Genomic DNA, 17994 nt, shown 5'->3' with positions numbered 1-17994 from the left:
CGAGACCGTTGATCCCGGCCCGCGCTCTTATCTGAGCCGGGACGAGCCGGGAGCGGCCGTGAGGGGCTGGGCCGGGGGGCGCGGGGGGAGCCGGGCCCCCCTGGCTGGGGGGATCGCGTCTGCAGCCCGCCAGCACCTCCCAAAACTCGGCGTGATGCTCACTGGGGAGTGCGGGGGGCAAAAGCAGCGGAGAGCGCTTCCCGCAGCACCCCCGGTGGGAAAAGTTGAACCTCTGGAAAACCGGGATGAAGCCCCGGGGCTGCGGAGCCGATCCTGGAGCAGCCGGGGCTGAGTCACCGGCCCCAGAGCCCCGCGGCCCCGGCGCTTTCCCACGGCTCCCGACTCGTGGGGCTGGATTTTCCCAGCCCAGCTGGCTCTCCCGGCTGCCCCGGATGCCATCCCGGCCGGTTTCACCTCCGTGGGCAGCGCTGGGGGGCTCCGGAACCCCTCTGAAGCCACGTCCTTGCCCGTGGGGGACTCCTGGGGAGCTCGGCCTGGGAGCATCCCTGAGGAAATTTGGGATGGGGCCGTGGAGATGGCACTGGATGATGTCCCCAGCCCACCCGTGCTCTTCTCCTTGCAAAACCACCACGTGGGGATCTGACCCGTGGGAGAGCGGGATCAGGGCTGGGATCAGGGCTCGGCACCCGCCCCGAACTGTCCCCGCCGGCTCCAGGCAGGGGCTGGGCCACGTTTGCCTCCATCCTTGTGCAACTTGTCCCAGGTGCCCGGTGGGGCGGGAGGGGACGGGCAGAGCCGCACGCACACGCGGAGAGGGGAAAACCCAGGGAAAAACGCCTCCCAACCCCCCGGGAATGACCCGCGGAGCAAGAGGCCCCAGAGCTCGGAGCGCTGCTGTCCCCGTGCTCCCGAATACCAGAGATTCCAGCCCTAAGCCGGCGGCCCAGACCTGCGAGGCAGGATTAGCCGGTGCCCTCCGGCTGCTCCCGCTCCCGGCAGCAACGGCGAAAACTCCGGCGAGAGAGAGAGAAGAAAAGAAAAGCCTCCCTTGGGAATTTAATTTCTTTCTTTCTTTCCCCTTTTTAAATTTTTTTCCCTTGTTTTTCCTAATTAGAAAGGAGCACTGACAGCGGTTGGTGGCTGCAGAGGCTCTGGGCTAATTGCAGCTCCTGGCTTGCACGCCGTCCGTTTGTCCCCGGGCCCTCCGCAGTCTGGCACTACAGGAGAACCCGGTTTGGTCGGGACACGGCGGAGGAGGCGGCTTCCCCCCGGCTTTCTCCGTGGAGCCTCGCTCTTTTTCTCTCTTTCTTCCTTTTTTTTTTTTTTTTTTTTTTTTTTTTTTTTTTTTTTTTTTTTTTTTTTCCGGATTCTTGCTGACAGCAGCATCTGTCACCTCCCAGCATCTCCCGTGCGGGGCAGCACCCGTGGAAAGTGCCCGGAGCCCCTTGCCAAGCACAAGCCCCGTGCCCACCGCGGCCACCGAGTCCCCCCGGCAGGGCAGGAGGGCACCCGGTGACACCGCGGCCATCCGGGATGGGAATTAAAGCTCAGAGGAGACAATCCCCTCGGCTTCCCTCCCGCGGAGCCGAGCAGCTCTGCTCCAGGAATAGTTTTATCCTGGCCCTGACCTTCCCGTGGCTCTGCCAGGGACAGTCACCCGCGGCCACACGCGCTGCCAGCGCCGCGGCCAGGCGGGAGGGGACGGGACTTTTGCCCTGGCAAAGTCCCCCAGCACGGCCGGGGCACAGCTGGGCTTCTCCTGCCGTCCGGCTGCGGTGGCCTCGGGGTGTCCCCCCGTGGCACGGCCGGGCTGAGTGCAGTTCCATCCCCCCGGCTGCAAACCCCACACGGAGCCTCCTCGCCAAACCGTGGGGTCCAGCCCTTCCCTCGCTGCAGGGCAGACGGGACTTTCCGCCCAGAACCCCGCCAGGATTCCATAAAATCCCAAAACATTCCCTGGCCCAGCTCCCAGCGCCGATGTCCCCCTACGCCCGTGTCCCCGTGTCCCGCGGGGCTCCGCACCCGCCGCGGCGCTGCGAGCTGGCAGGATGGAGCAGGGCGGCAGCTGCCTGAACCCCCCGCACGGCTCCAGCTGTTTCCAGCTGTTTCCAGCTGTTCCCTTGTCTCCCTTTCCCTCCCCGGGGCTCTGCAGCACAATGCGGCCCCGCGGCAGCCCCGGATGAACCCGGGCTCGGCAGCGCTGGGTCTTTGCAGCCATGTGCTGAGAGCTGTCTGTGCTTTCTCCCTGCCCCAGTTCGTGCCGCCGGCTCCTCCAGGTCTCAGTGAATCCCTGCTCCCTCCCTGAAATCCCTGTTCCCTCCCTCGAACCCCTTCTCCCCTCTCGAGCCCCTTCTCTCCACCTCGAATCCTATTCCCCTCCCCAAACCCCATCTCCCGCTCCTGAACTCCCGCTCCTTCCCTCAAATCCCTGCTCCCCCCTGCCTTGAATCTCCACTCCCCTCCCCAAATCCCTTTTCCTTCCCCAATCCCCATTCCCCCCTGGAATCCCTGCTCCCTACCCCGAATCCGGCTCCCCTCCCCAAATCCCTGCTCGCTCTCTCCCTGGCTCAGCACTGACTTATCTTTTTTACACAGCAAAGTATCACTTTTAACAAAAATAGATCTCGTTGGGGAAGGAATAGTGAGAAATAAACTGAAATACAGAGAGCAAAGAGGGAAACCTGGGTGTCCCAATCCGGGGGCACCACTCCAGCTCTGCCCCCCAGTGTGAGAGCACTGGGAGCGTCATCCCCCTGAACTGGGAGCACCGGGAGCCCCACTAACGGGGCGCCCGTGCCAGTGTCACCCCAAAGCCAGGAGCCCCTGGGTGCCCACCCAGGCCAGCTGACCTGAGACCCCCCCAGCTAACAGTGTGACATCATCCGTCCAAACCGGAGCACCGGGAGCCTCAGTTAATGGGGTGCACTGCGCCGGACACACCGGGATCCCCATTACCGGGAGCACCGGGATCGCCGTTACCGGGCACACTGGGATCCTCCAGTACTGGAGCTCACCGGGATCGCCGTTACCGGGAGAACTGGGATCCTCCAGTACTGGGGCTCACCGGGATCGCCGTTACCGGGAGCACTGGGATCCCCATTACAGACACACCGGGATTCCTCATTACCGGGATCCCCATTACCGGGGGATCACCGGGATCCCCGTTACCGGATACCCGTTACTGGGGCTCACCGGGATACCCGTTACCGTATCCCCATTACCGGGCTCACCAGGATCCCCGGTACCGGGATCCCCATTACAGACACACCGGGATCCCCGTAAGCGGATCCCCATTACTGGGGCTCACCAGGATCCCCGTTACCGGATCCCCATTACCGGGCTCACCGGGATCCCCATTACAGACACACCGGGATCCCCGGTAACCGGGATCCCCATTACCGGGGCTGCCCCGTCCCGCAGCACCGGCGAAGGGGCGTGGCCCAGAGAAGAGGTGTGTCCGCGCGGGGCGTGGCTTTGCGCAGGCGCACTCCCCGCCACCGCTTACGCAACTCCTCCCGCCGCCTTTCCTCCCCCCCCCCCCCCATTCCCCTCCCCGCCCCCCGCGCGCGCTACGTGCGCGGCCGCGTGGCGCCGCCGCGCGCACGCGCACGCGCCGTCCGCGTGCCTCCCTCCCTCTCTCCCTCCCCCCCTCCCGCTCCGCTCCCCGCACTCCCCCACCGGGGCCGCCTCGAGCCGGGAGCGCGCGCGCGCCCCCGCCCCTCCCTCCTCCTCCTCCTCCTCATCTTCCTCATCCTCATCCTCCTCCTTATCCTCCGCTCCCGCCGCCGCTCCCTCTCGGTGCGTCCGTGCGGAGCCGCCTCGTCGCCCTTCCCGCGCCCCCCCCGCCGCCCCCCCCCGCCCCCCCCCCGCCGCCGCCGCCGCCCCGCCGGGGGGGGCGCAGCCCCGCACCCCCGGCGCTCCCGCCATGCCGGAGAAGCGGCCGTTCGAGCGGCTGCCCGCCGACGTGTCCCCCCTCAACTATGGGCTCTGCCTCAAGCCGGACCTCATCGACTTCACCTTCGAGGGCAAGCTGGAGGCCGCCGTGCAGGTGGGGCCCCCCCTTCTGCCTCCTCATCCTCCCCTTCCTCATCCCCGTCCTCCCGCCCCGCCCCCGAGGGGTCCCGCCAGCCCGCGCCCCCCGAGGGGACCCCTCCGTGCCCCCAGGGGACCCCTCAGTCCCCTCCTCAGTCCCCCCGGTGTTTCCCCCCGCCCTCACGGCCCCTCGCCCCCTCCCCGGCCGTGCCCTGAGGGACCCCCGGCCCCGATCCCCCCAGAGCCCGGCCGGGCAGGTGCAGGGCGGCCCCTCGGGGCTCCCCCCGCCTCCCCTCCGTGTTTCCATTCACGATGGGCGGACAAACCCCCTCCACACCCCCGAAAGGCCCTCCGGGACCCCCTGAACCCGGCCCGGCCCGGGGGCAGCCCCGCCCAGCCCCGCCGCGGCCCCCGCGGGTCCCCCCGGGCGGCTCCTCCGGGGCTGGGCCGGCCCGGCCGGGATGGGGAGAGCCCCGGCGGCGCCGCGGTGTGCCCGGCCGGGATCCCCGGTGCCCCCAGCCCCCCGGGGACCCCGCCGCGCTCCGAGCGGGGCTGGGCATGGAGGGGGGTTCGCTGGAAAAGCCAAACAAGCCGTGAAAGGAGAAGTCCCCCCGGTGCGGCTCCCGGGCAGGGTAGGCCTCGGTGTCATGGAGAGCGGCGAGGAGAGCCTGGGGATGAGAGCCCGGGAAAGGTTTGCGGAGCCGAAACGCCGCGTTTTTCTGCAAGGCGAGAAAAATCCTGCTCGCCGTGCTCGTGCTTCAGAGCCGGAACCAGTTCTGTGAAATCCTTCAAGTCTCTCCCAGTCATTCTCATTGGCTGCTCTGCCAAGATTTCCCGAATTTGCTTTCACGTTTTTTTTTTTTTTTCCTTGCGATTTGAGATAGATGTAGAATTATAAAGGGATAACTGGTTTTGGGATTTTTTTTCCCCCCCTGAAAATTAGATGGTCGCACAGAGAGCTTAAAAAATATTTGAGGGAGGTTTTAAGTCTTGAGATGTGAGCAGATCTAAGCCTTGCCGTGCTGAAGGGATGGTTAAGCCTGGTTTTAAATAGGTAATAAATGCAAGGAGGCAATAAAAGCTGCAGGATGTGAAGCACAGGTAGAGAAGAAGGCGAGTTCTTCCCCGGGGAAGGCCCAAGGCTGGGGGTGATGGGGAATCTTGTGACTTTGGGGACCTGCAGGAACCCGAGCAGACGTGAGTAACTTTGTGTCATGTGACAGAAATAAGAAAACCTAAATCTCCTGGCAGATTTGATCCTGGCTCAGGGGTTTGGTTCCAGCCTCAGGGCCGCTGCTGCCCCTTGGGGTGTTTCAGTTTGAAAAGGGCCAGTTTGAGAAATTCCCATTTTCCTCCGCTCTAATCCCAGCCCCCTATTCCTGTCCTCCCACCCCGGCCCTGTTACAGCTGTGGGGCTGTAAATGGGATCACTGAAATCATCCAGGTTAAAAATAACACTCGGGGGGAGGGCAGCAGTGGCTTTCTAAGCCACTGCTGAGGAGAGGAGCGCTGAGAGCAGCCCGGGAACTTCTCTGGGATGCAGGAATTGCCCGGAGGTTCCTCCTGGCAGGGCTGGCTGCTTTGCAGGCTTTATTCCTGGGGAGTGTTTTGGATATCCTGCCGTGTCCAGGTGGATTCCTGGAGCAGAGGATGCCACCTGGAGATGTGGAACCCTGCACTTCCCCAGCAGTGCGGAGGGAAAAGCAGGGACCCCACAGGTTCCAGGCTGTAAAAAACCCTTCTCGCATCCCCGAGAGCTGCTCTGGTGCTCCCACAGCAGAGAGGAGGGGAAAAAACACCAGCAGACCCCAGAGGGCGAGGTTTTTGAAACAGATCTAAAGAATGTATCTTCATTTTGGATAACTTTTAACACCCTGAACCCAGGAGGAGGCACCTCCCAGCTGCTGGGAAGTGAGGGCAGGGAAGTGGACCAGGGGTGAGTTCACCTGCCCGAGCAGGGCTGGGAGCCTGGAGAGGTTTCCTGGGGCTGCCAAGTGCCCAAAGCACAGGGAGATCCCACAACATGAGAGGGGAGCTGTTCTGCACCTTGATGGGGAGAGGGACAACCAGCTGATCCACAGGATGCTTTCTGTACAGGGCTTGATGAACAAAAATTAACTGTCAGCGTATTTTTGTTGAGCTGGTCTAGAAAATAAGATTTTTGGGTGCTTTTGGGGTCAGATTACCTCAATTAAGGACCTTTTCTACCCGAACCTGAGCTCAGCAGAGATGTTCTGTTTCCAGCACCACCTGGGGGCTTTGGAGTCTCTGTGAACTCGCTGAGGCAAAAGTGGGTTTACGTTAAAACACAACATTTTTGATTTTGAGGTGGGGAAAATACCCGTGCTGCCTCCTCTTGAGGATACAGTAGTTGTCTCTTTAATCCCAATCCGTATTAATTGCCATCCTCTGCTCCATCCCAGCTGGGTGATGGCAATCATCCACACCAGTGATGCTTTTTGAGCCTCTGACACCAAAAATAAAACCCCCCAACACCAGGAGAAAACTTTCCAGAGCCTGCAAAGTGCTTTGTTTGCTCTGTTATTTGGCATCTTAAAGAGCAGAGTGGAATTAGTGCAGGCTGTGGTGTTTAGTCAAGGTATTACAAGTAAACACTTGATCATTCTTACTCACTCCAGTAATAGGATTTGCAGCCCTCTGTGGAGAATTTGGGGCTTTCAAACCCTAAAAAAAAAAAAGTCCCAGCCTTGGCTTTGGGGCAGGACAGTTGTGCTGGCTTTAGGACCTATAAATAACCCGAAGCACTTCGTGCCACAATAATAAATGTTGCCACTTGCAGGGCAGCTCCAGATAATCTTCAGGGGATAAAACCTCTGGTGCTGCACAAGGTGAGAGGGGGCAGCAGCTTTCACAGCCTGGAAGGAGGAGTGGGGACCTGCCTGTGGTTTGTGCCCGTGTTCAGCTCAGGAATTGTCCCCCTGGGTAAAGGACTGATCCTGAAACCTGGGCAAGCTGGATCTCACAGCCCTTTTTGGAGCTGTGCTTCTGGAGGCTCTGGTAACCCAGCTATTACAACTTTGACCGGTTATTCCAGATTTTCAAATAATATAATTTGTGGCCACATGAATACTTTTGAAGTCCGTGCAGTTGTGTAACAATTACATAAACTGACAGTCCATAATTCCCATTTATCACAGCTGAAAACCCCAAAAATCCTTAAATGAACTGTTTCACAAGGAGGCCTGGTCCCAGCTGGGACAGAGTGTGGCTGTGGGAGAGCCAGAGCTGGAACAGAGTCTCCTGCTCACACTCCTGTGATTGTTCTGCCACTTATGTCATCTCCCAGCATTTAAACTTGATTTGTTGAGGGCGTGGGGATGCCTCTCCACGAGCACAATTAAGATTGTGGGGTGGAAATGGTTCATTTTCATTATTCCTCTGTTAGCTGGAGCTTTAATTACGCCAGCCTTGGCTCTCAGGGCCTGGTTATCAGCACAGGGCACTTGCATTACTCAGTCTCTGGGTCAGACTTTACTTTTTTCTTTTTTTTCCCACTTTTTGGCTCTTGGGAGGGTTGGAACAAAGAAGGGATGTGTGGCCCTGGTGTTGACCAGCAGCAGAAACAAAGCTGCCTCCAGCTTTAGGCTTTCAAATGGAATTTTTGAGTGCTGAGAGGATCACCTGTGAGGGGCAGGGCTGCCTCCCAGCTTCCTGGTGTTCCCCTGCCCATGAATTCCCTTCCTTGGAGCTGGTTCACTCCCTGCCTGGAAACTCCACCGTGCTGTTCCTTGATGGTAGAACAACTTATCTGGGAGGAATTTACAACCTGGGCTCTTTCAAACCCCTGCTGCAGCGTTTCATGCATCTCTGGCGGGTTTGGCAATATTTAACTGCTCGTCTGCTGCTCTTTATGGGTTGGTGATGCAATATCTGCTGGCCTGAGGAATGTGTGGAGCTGGTTAAAGATTAATGGTGGCACTCTGGAGTGGAGCCCTGGCCAGGTGGAGCTCGCTGGGTGTAGTATTTGTGCTCCTGGGGAGTGGGGAGCTGCTCCAGCATCAATCCCCGGCTGTCCAGCCTTGGAATTTTCATTTCCAGCACGTGAAATTAAACCTGCAGTGGAGGGTTAAAGGGCCTGGAGAGCCTCAGAGCTCTCCTCATGTCATCAGCTCAAAAATTGGGGTTTTTTACCTCTTTTGCCTCCCCAAAAGGCTCCTTGAGCCCCTTAATTCCCAAGACTGGGATGGATTTGCAGCGCTCACAAAAGGATTTACTCATCCCTGTGGATCCCACACCTCTTGAGCTGGATGTGCTCTGGAACCAAGGGAAGTTTTCCAGTGGGCCAATTAGTCCTGGCGTTGTTAATTGGACTCCCTGGCCCCTGGAGTTTGCTGGAGACGCAGGTTAATAAATCTCTTTATTGCTCTCCTCATTGAAGGTTTGAATTCTTACAAAAGACACGCCCTGGAACACAAATCCAGAGTAAATTTAGGTGTCTATTTTTAGAGAGAAAATTGCTAAAAACACTCGCAGTTGTTGTAGTGCTGCTTTTAGAGAAGGGCTCTGGAGCCGTGTGACAAGATTGGAATTATCTGGAATTAATTTTGGCTCCAGGAGATCCCTTTGGATGCACCTCAGCCTGCATTTCCCCTAGGCTGCAGTTCAAATCCCTGTTTCTGCTATCCTAAAAAATTGGAAAAAATATTTTCCATCAAATCCTTTCCTGCTTTGGCCACCAAAAGCTTTACAGCACCTGTAGGTCTTGTTTGGCAGAGCTAAATAATTGGCATTTTTAACTTTTCTTCCAGCAAATATTAAACTTTTGGGGGGGTTTCAGCTGTTTCCTCCTGCTGGATGAATTCTCCCTTCCCTGCTCATGGTGCCTGAGTCTGACCTCAAAATAGTGTTTGAATCCTGGTTAATTCAGTATTCAATTCAATTCAGCAAAAGCCAGGAGTTCACAATCCTGAGCCTTTCCTTCCCTGCAGAGATTCCTCCTGGCCCACCTGATTTCTGAGCTGTGCAGAACTGCTCTTCTCTCAATTAATTCCATTAAATTACTTCTTTTTCCTTGCTGAAAAGGATATTTCTTATTTATTTCTTACTTTGTATTTTATATTCCAGAGCAAGCTGAAGCAGGGTGACAACCCCACACGTTGCTGACTGCTTCTGCCTTGTACAGAAATCTGCTTTTTTTGGCCTTTAAGACACAAAAACCACGGCATTAACAGAAGATCTGCCTTCCAGAACGATAAAAATTCATTTTTAAAATGAATTCATTTTTGAGCTGTTCCTGGCCAGAAGTGCCCCGTGCTGGGGCTGGTTCTGCTCCTGTTTTGTTTCTGCTCTCACAGGTGTGGCTGCACCTCCTGGAGTAGGGAGGAGCTCCTGCTGGAGCCTGGCTGGCAACAGGAAAAGTCATTTTCCCCTGGGAATTAAATTCTCAGAAGGTGCTGAGCTCTGCAGGCAGAATTTCTGCCTGTGCAGGGAGTTTCACCCCTTCTTTTGGATAGTGAGAAAAACGAACTTTTTTACCCTCCTGGCTCATTTTAGATATTTTCTTCTATGCTGGCCTCTCATAAAACTGGCTTGATATTGCTGGGAAGTGAGGCAAAAATATCTAAAAATGGAGAATTCCTGTTTAAGGAGCCCCTCTGGATTTTCTCTGCTTAAACCTAAACTTTCTTATTTTGCAGGCACAGTGCTCCACTGAAAGCTGTGTCCTGGAAAAAGTTGTTTTTTAAAGATCAGGCCCATTGTTAAACTCACATTGTCTGCAATTTGGAGAGCTCCAAATCCAGAGAGATTTGGGTTTACAGATTGAATAAAGGTCTCCAGACACTTAGAAAAAACTTCTCATCCTGATTTTTCTGTGTTTTAGAAAAACCTTGTAAAACCCCCCCAAGCTCCAGTATTGTAAAAACTGTTGAGCTTTGATTTTTGGGTTTGGGGGAGCTTTGTAACTTTTCAGTTTTATGCACTCAGAATTTAAAAAAAAAAAAAAAAAAAAAAGGATTTCAGGTTGTAAATCTTTCCTGGGAAAATCAGATCTACCCTGTGTCACCTCAGCTGTTCGACTTGTTCTCAGTGCTTTGCAAAAACTTTGTTTTCACAGTCAGGTTGGGTTCATTAATTACGATTAATTTGATTTTAATTCCATCAAGAGGTGCAAACAGCCGTGCTGCCCCTCTCGGAGTGACACCCCTGCAGGGGAGCAGGAGCTGGGAGGAGGCACCAACAGTCACTGCTCAAAAGGTGCAAATAGATAATATTTCTTTGCATAATATTTATTAATTAAACAATTCCATAACTGGGGATCAGCCAGGGATATTTGGCAGGTCAGAGAGGTCAAGGAGGAACTGCTGGCTGGGTTGGGGTGTGTGGGGCTGGCCCTCCCTGCAGGTGTGCTGGCTCGTGGCTGGACCATCCTACAGCTGTGAAATCACAAATTTCAGTTCCTCCATCCTCCCTTCTCCATGAAATGACTCAGATTTGGGCTTTCTGTCCCAGATGACTGAGGAACATTCCTGGTTTGTCCCAGCCCCTCCTCTCGCCCGGGTCCCAGGCCCTGGGGACCCCTGGGCCTTTTCTTGTGGCTTTACAAACAAAATCAGATGACAGTTTGTTTGCTGGCCTGGGCACGCACAGGGGCTCGGAGCTGTGGGGTTGGGGTTGGAAGGGCCCTGAAATGCCAGCCAGTGCCCCCTGCCCTGGGCAGGGCCCCTGCCAGGGCCTCAGAGGGCAGTGCCAGGGGTCTGGGGCAGCTGCAGCTCTCTGGGAAGCCCAGGCAAGGATTCCTTCTCGTGTCCCAGCAGCCCTGGCCTCTGGCAGTTCAGCCCCATTCCCCCTTTTCCTGGCACTCCTGGGAGTTCATTCCATTTCCTTGCTGCCTCCTTTCAGGGAGCCTGGCCCTGCTCTTCTCCAGGCTGAGCAATCCCACTGTTCCCACTGTTCCCAGGTGTTCTCCCAGCAGAGCTGCTCCATCCCTCTGATCTCTCCTGGAGGCAGCTCCAGCGGGTCCCTGGCTCCCAGTTCAGACATAGACACCTGCAGTGATGGGTCCAGGTGGTCACAGGGCATTTTCAGGTTATAACAGTGGGGAAAACAAAAAGGGGATGGAGTTTCTCAGGCTTCAGTGAGCTGATTCTGGGGCAGGAGGCAGGTTCTTCGTGCCTGTGTTAAATCTGGTTGGTTGTTACAGGAAGTTTTACTCCTTTATTTAAGAAACTGCTGGTGCCTCCTGCTAGAAATCCTGTCCTGGGCAAGCAGGATTCCCAGCTTGATCCAGCCTGATCATTCTGGTGGTTCCAGCCATAAATTTCTGAATAACTCCCTGGTTTAACTCCCAAATATTTTACCCCTTTGTAATTAATTTTTATTTAATTTGAATTCCTCTGTATTCAGGCTCTCGCATTCAAACAGAGAGCTGGCACAGCCCCATGGTTTATTCCTACGCTGGGAGCTGGCACTGGGTAAATAAAGCAAAGATGTGGAGCCAAGAGCTGGCAGAAGGGGAGCTCCCAGGAAAGGGAAGGAGAATCTCCTGGCAGATGTTTTGGAGCTGAGGAGTTCTGACAGCCTGGAGCACCCACAGAGGTTGTGCTGGTGCTATCTCCAAAAGAGATTTTCGCTCTGGTCTCCCTTAGGCCCTCCCCAAAGGAGGCTGATGGGCTCAGGATCTGTTTTGGTTGGGTTTGGATTCCCAGGCCTGCACAAGGGCCCCATTGTGAAGTTTTCAGCCCTGTTTTTTACCCAGCATTAAATAATTCCCAGTGGGGATGAGTGGCTGAGCGCAGCTCGTGCTCTGCAATACCTCCTTCTCCACCATCCCAAACACCCAACTCTCCTTCAAGCAGGAGCTGGAGGTGCTTTCTAGATGGATGAGAGGTGAGAATTCCCGTTTCTCCTGGTGCTGATGGCGTTTCTCTTGCAGGTGAAAAATGCAACCAACCAAATCGTGATGAACTGCGCCGACATCGACATCATCACCGCGTCCTACGCCCCGGAAGGAGACGAAGGTGGGAGCCCTGCCCGCTTTCATTTCTGCCTCTGCAGCTGCTGCCAGCAGCCCAGCAGCTCTGATAACAAAATGATGTCATGGTTTGATAAGCCCAGCCCCGCCCCTGGAAGCACAGGATTCCTTATCTTGATTCCCTGCTGGCTCTCGTGGCTGCCAGTGGTGTTACGGTGAAGAATTCCTTCAGTTGTGGTATGGTGAAGGAATTATTTCAGTTTGGTTGTGATGAAGGAGTTCCTTCAGTCTCCTCCACCTCTCCTGAGGAGTGTAGGCAGAGGATGCTGGGCTGCTTTGATATTATTTTGATATCTGGATATTGTGTAAACTTCTAAGGACATCACCTGTGCCTATGGATTTGGGAATGTTGAAAAATCAAATATTGACAGGGAATGCATCAGTAACAGCCTGGAGTGGGGAATACAGGAAAGGGTTTGGAGAGCACAGAAAACACTTAACTGGCATCCAGCAGGATGTTCTGAGTGTTGGACAGCGTGGAAAAGGGTGACTGTGGGGAGGGGACGGGGGTGGCATCCAGCTCAGGGAAAGGCTGGGGGTTGCTGGAGAAGTTTGTGACACTCAGCTGCAGTCCCTGCCTTCCCCAGCTCTGTCTGGAGGGGATTAGCAAACACCTGAGGGCCTTGAGCAGCTGAGGTGTGGAAAGGAGGAGCTGTGGGAGGAAAGCTCCAGGGTCTCACAGTGGGCACAGCCTTCCTGGGGCTCTCAGGCAGCCTCTGCCCTTCATTCCACCTGCTCCTGCCACACTTCAGAGAACCAAAAAGCTGCAGGGCTCCCCTTTCCCCAGGGAAATGCCCCTTTCCCTGGGGAAATAGCACAGAACACTTGGATAAAGCCATGGTTTAGTGGGAGATCCTGGTGATGGGTGGCAGGAAGGCGTTCTTTGGGTAGATCTGAGCTTAGTTATCTGTGCAGCAGCTGCACAGAGGAGAGGAGAGGGCTGGGCACAGGGGACGGAAGTGTCTGGGGACCTGAGGAGGAGGAGGAATGTGATTTCTGGAGGGGGTTTTGTGGGGATGATCCCAGCTCTGTCACCCCGTGCATTTGTGCAGGGAAGAGCCAGGGCTGGCAGCACCCAGGGACAGTGGGAGGTGTCCCTGCCATGGCAGGAGTGGCACTGGGTGGGATCTGAGGTTCCTTCCCACCCAAACCATTCCATGATGCCACTTTCCAGGTCCTTGTAGCATTGCTGCACTTTTACAGATGGAGGAAAGGACTCGGGAGGGGATTCTGGGGGGAAATTCCTCCCTGAGAGGGTGCCCAGAGCAGCTGGGCTGCCCCTGATCCCTGGCAGTGCCCCTGATCCCTGGCAGGGTGGCCCTGGGACAGTGGCAGTGCCCCTGATCCCTGGCAGGGTGGCACTGGGACAGTGGCAGTGCCCCTGATCCCTGGCAGTGCCCCTGATCCCTGGCAGGGTGGCACTGGGACAGTGGCAGTGCCCCTGATCCCTGGCAGTGCCCCTGATCCCTGGCAGTGCCCCTGGCCAGGCTGGGAGCACTGGGACAGTGGCATTGCCCCTGATCCCTGGCAGGGTGGCACTGGGACAGTGGCAGTGTCCCTGCCCTGGCAGGGTGGCAGTGGGGCAGTGGCAGTGTCCCTGCCCTGGCAGGGTGGCACTGGGACAGTGGCAGTGTCCCTGGCAGGGTGGCACTGGGACAGTGGCAGTGTCCCTGATCCCTGGCAGTGTCCCTGCCCTGGCAGGGTGGCAGTGGGGCAGTGGCAGTGTCCCTGCCCTGGCAGGGTGGCACTGGGACAGTGGCAGTGTCCCTGATCCCTGGCAGTGCCCCTGGCAGGGTGGCACTGGGACAGTGGCAGTGTCCCTGGCAGGGTGGCACTGGGACAGTGGCAGTGTCCCTGATCCCTGGCAGTGCCCCTGATCCCTGGCAGTGTCCCTGCCCTGGCAGGGTGGCCCTGGGGCCTTCGAGGTCCCTCCCAGCCCAGAGGCTCTGCAGCCCCAGGGTGCCGGGCAGAACGTCCCCGCCCAGCTTTGCCCTTGGGCAGGTCTGCTTTCTTTTTCGGTTCTGGAGGATTTTTGGGCGTGGGGGAGCTGCCCCGGGAGGAGGGCGGGTGTGGAAAAGCAGAGCTCAGCTCAGGAAGGGCCGGGCAGGGATCCTGGACCGGGGCCCAGGGGTGGGAAAATGTCCCCGAGTGCTGGGGCTGTCCCCTGGCACCTCAGGCTGGCCCTGCTAGGCATCTATTAATTAGGAGTTAATTCTCTGTTCAAGAGAGAAGGATACTCTGGCACTCACAAACTGCTGCACCATGAACACTCGGGGTGGAACTTTGTTGTAATTCATGTTAAAAACAGAATTAATATGAAATTAATGTATTTAAGAGAGAAGGAAAAGAATAAAAGGAAAAATATACAATTAAAAATACTAAAATAAATAAAATGGAAATAATAGAATGGAAAGAGTAAAATGAAAATACTAAAGTTAGTAATATTAAAATTAATAAAATTAAAAGAAAAAGTGAAAATAATAGAATGAAAATAATGAAAAGAATAAAACTAAAATTAATAAGATTAAAATTATTAAAATAAAGATAATCCAAATTTATAATTAAAATAAATAATTAAAATTACAATTAAAATAGTTTAAAAATTAAAAATATTTAGAAAATTTAAAAAATATTAAAAAAAAAATGAATTGCCTTCATGGCACCCAGGCTCCGTGGGGTTAGAAGCAGATCTGTGGGGTTTGGGAAGGTGCCAAGAGCAGAATGGCTTTGGAAGGGAAGCTGGGTGGAATTGGCCCCGGTTGGTTCAGGTCCCACCGTGCCCAGCCCGGGTGGGGTCGTGGGGGTGCTCCCCAGCAAGGAGCCCTGCCCACAGCAGCTCCTGGGGGTGCAGCGAGGGAGAAGGTCTGGTGGCTAGGAGGAGCTGCCACCCTTCCTTCTGGGGGCAGGAATTCCTCTCACCCTCGCTAAAAAGGAAAGATCCTTGGGGATTTCTCTCCTTCCCAAGCCTGAGAAGCAGCTGGGGGAATGAGGTGTTATTTAACAGATCCCAGCTCCTGTTCAAGGAGCAGACCTGGTGGCCTTTGTGCAGAATAATTTGGTTTTTCCCCCTGTGCCCCCTGCCCTGAGGCTGCCCAGCAGATCTGGCTGCAGCTCCTCGTGCCCCCGCTGCTGATGGACACAGCTGAGGCAGGACTTTGGAATGGTAATGCAGATTTGCAGGGAAATCAGATTATTGCCCAATATTTGACAGGAAGCTGAGGGAGGATCCCCACAGCTTGAAAGTCAGAGTGAAGAATTTCTGCTGTGTAATCCACAAAGGAGCAGCAAGAACTGAGTAACAAAACCAGCAGAGGCTGAGCACTGGGGAGCAGAAATTCCTCAGTTTCATCCCAAAACTGGGATGGTCAGGGAGGGCTCTGGGCTCCCTCTGTGCCAGCAATGCTGTCATGGAACAAAGCTGCTCAAAACACCAGAGTTTTCCGTGGCTGGATTCAAACTGGCTGGGTATTTTTATATTTATTTTCTCCCCAGAGCTGTTGGGTTTTTTTTTTTAACATTTCCAGTGGAATTTCAGCACCGAGGTGTGCACGTGTCCAGATGGATGCCTTGGCTCAGGAAGAGCAAGGATGAGCTGGAGCTTCCAAAAAATGTCAGTTTTTGGAGGGATTGAGTTCCATCCTCGGGGTGTGAAGGAGTTTGGAGCTCCCTGTGAATCCTCTCTCAGCTGTGAAATCCTGCTGGAATTGGGGAATTTGCTGGAATCTCCTCAGATCCTGGGGCATCCCAAGGAGTTTCTGGAACCAGAGATTCCTGGAGGGCTGGCAGCTTCCCCTGGGAATCCCAGCAGCTCTGGGGCTGTTTGTGCAGCAGCAGGACTGCAGGGAGGTTGGGCTGGACTCAGGCTGAGGAGGCTTTTGAGGGCAGAATTCATGATTTTGGTGTTTTCCTGCTCAGTGTGGTGGGGATGGGCCTGGGTGTTACACCAGAGGTTTGGGTGGTGGTTAAAGTAGAACAAACAAAAAAAAACCAAAAGAAACCAATCAAAAACCCCAAAACCCAAACCAAATCAACCACAAAAAAAAATTCCCAGAACCAAACCGACCAAAAAACCCAAACCAACCAAAAAAATCAACCCTAAACCTTAATTACCTGTGACTTCTCCACACCACAGAAGGGTTCCTTGAAAATTTCCATTTTGAAAAAGTTCCATTTTGAAAAATTTCCATTTTGAAAAAGTTCCATGGTTTGCTCCCAGCTTTGTCTTGGCTGGGGGTCCAGGCCCTGTTGGGAGCCACCTGGGGGTGCAGCAGGATTTGGGATTCTCCATGGCTGGATCCCTTTGCAGGAAATGGGATTTATTCCAGGTGCTCCCATTCCACACCTCAAACCTGCAGCAGTTTTGTGTGTTTTTCCTGATTTAAGTGGTAACACATCTTTCTCCTGGGGGCTTCCTCCCTTTATTTTCATTTTCTCATTTCTTATTTTCTTTTTCTCCGTGACAAAAAAAAAAAATAAAATTAAAAAATCCCTTTTTTGCCTGCAGCTGCTCAGAGCCACCAGCAGCTTTTCCTTTCCCCAGCCGGGCTGTGCTGTAATGTGCAAGTGATTAAGCTGCAACCTTGCAGTGCCAAACTCCAGAGCTGGGCTGGTCCCTCCAGGAGCTTTTGTTTCCCAGCCCGAGGAATTCAGGCAGCCTCTGCTGCACTCACAGCTTCGCTAGGAGCAGCTCCTTCCCCTCCAACAGAAAGTATTGTCCAGGCTGCTCCGTGGTTCTGCTGCTCTGGGTTAGATTATTGCCATTGAAAAAGGAGTTTGGACAAAAAAAAAGAGCAAAAACCAAAGCAAACAAACAAAAAAAAACAAACAAAAACCCCTAAAAACAAACAAACAAAAAACCCAAAACTAAAACCACCCCAAAATGTAGCACCAAAACAAACATAAAAACCAAACAGAACCCCCCAAAAACCCAAGAAACCAACCTAAAACCACCCCAAAATGTAGCACCAAAACAAACAAGAAAAAACAAACAAAAACCCCCCCAAAACCCCAAAAAACAACCTAAAAACCACCCCAAAATGTAGCACCAAAACAAACATAAAAACCAAACAAAACCCCCAAAACCCAACCAACCAAAAAAAAAAAACTAAAACCACCCCAAAACATAGCACCAAAACAAACAAAAACAAACAAAACTCCCCCAAACCCACCCAACCAAAAAAAAACCCTAAAAAGACCCCACCCCAACACGTAGCACCAAACAAACAAACAAAAACCCAACCAAAAACCCAAAAAAGGAAATAAACAAACACAAAAAAGAGAGAGAGAATGTAATTTGGAAGCTTTGGTTCATGGCCTGCTGTTCTGGGGTTTGGTGTGTAAGGAGCTGCTTGGAGATTTAGAAAAGCCTGAAGGTTTCAGGGCTTCACCTGCCAGCCTGGTGCTGGTCACCCCTGGGCTTTCTGGGACAAGTTCAGACTTCCAAAGCAGCAGAAATTCCTCCAGTTCAAACCCAAAGAGAGAACTCCAGCTGAGAGAGGAGGAGGAGGAGGAGGAGGAAGCTGGGCATCCATTGTCAGCCTTTGGCAGAAGCTCCACCCGAGGCAATTCCTGTGCACTCCTGAGTTCCAGGAGGCTGCAGGATCACACTGGGGCCTTTGGAAGCTGTAAAAAAAAATAAAAATGTTTTTATATCGTGGCTTTGCTGTGGTGGTGGTTGAAAACCCACCAAAAATCCACCAAGAAATCCCCCCAGCCCGGGGGGGGAGCACTGGAGCATTGCTGGGCTGATCAGGGCTCTGAGCTCAGCTCCTGCAGCAGGATTCCTCAACTGATCATTCCTGTTGGTTTATTTATTGATAAATCAGTGAATTGGGATTCCTCAGCTGATCATTCCTGTCGGTTTATTTATTGATTAATCAGTGAATTGGGATTCCTCAGCTGATCATTCCTGTCGGTTTATTTATTGATAAATCAGTGAATTGGGGTTCCTCAATTGATCAATTCCTGTTGGTTTATTTATTGATAGATCAGTGAATTGGGGTTCCTCA

The 17994-nt window shown here is 54.2% G+C and overlaps 1 protein-coding gene across 1 annotated transcript in view; it reads left to right on the top strand.

Moving 5' to 3' along the window:
- The first annotated feature begins 3833 nt into the window (after positions 1-3833).
- The window catches only part of NPEPPS (aminopeptidase puromycin sensitive), a 39776-nt gene continuing 25615 nt past the window's right edge, over positions 3834-17994 (top strand). The window contains exons 1-2 of the mRNA XM_059869132.1: positions 3834-4009; positions 11888-11972. Of these exons, the coding sequence (XP_059725115.1) occupies positions 3887-4009; positions 11888-11972 (208 nt within the window). The 5' untranslated portion in view covers positions 3834-3886. The remainder of the gene's footprint in view (positions 4010-11887; positions 11973-17994) is intronic.

This window comes from Haemorhous mexicanus, chromosome 28 (assembly GCF_027477595.1).
Source record: "Haemorhous mexicanus isolate bHaeMex1 chromosome 28, bHaeMex1.pri, whole genome shotgun sequence".
Lineage (NCBI taxonomy): Eukaryota > Metazoa > Chordata > Aves > Passeriformes > Fringillidae > Haemorhous > Haemorhous mexicanus.
Note: the sequence above shows the minus strand (reverse complement) of the source record. Positions and strands in the feature narration are given on the sequence as shown.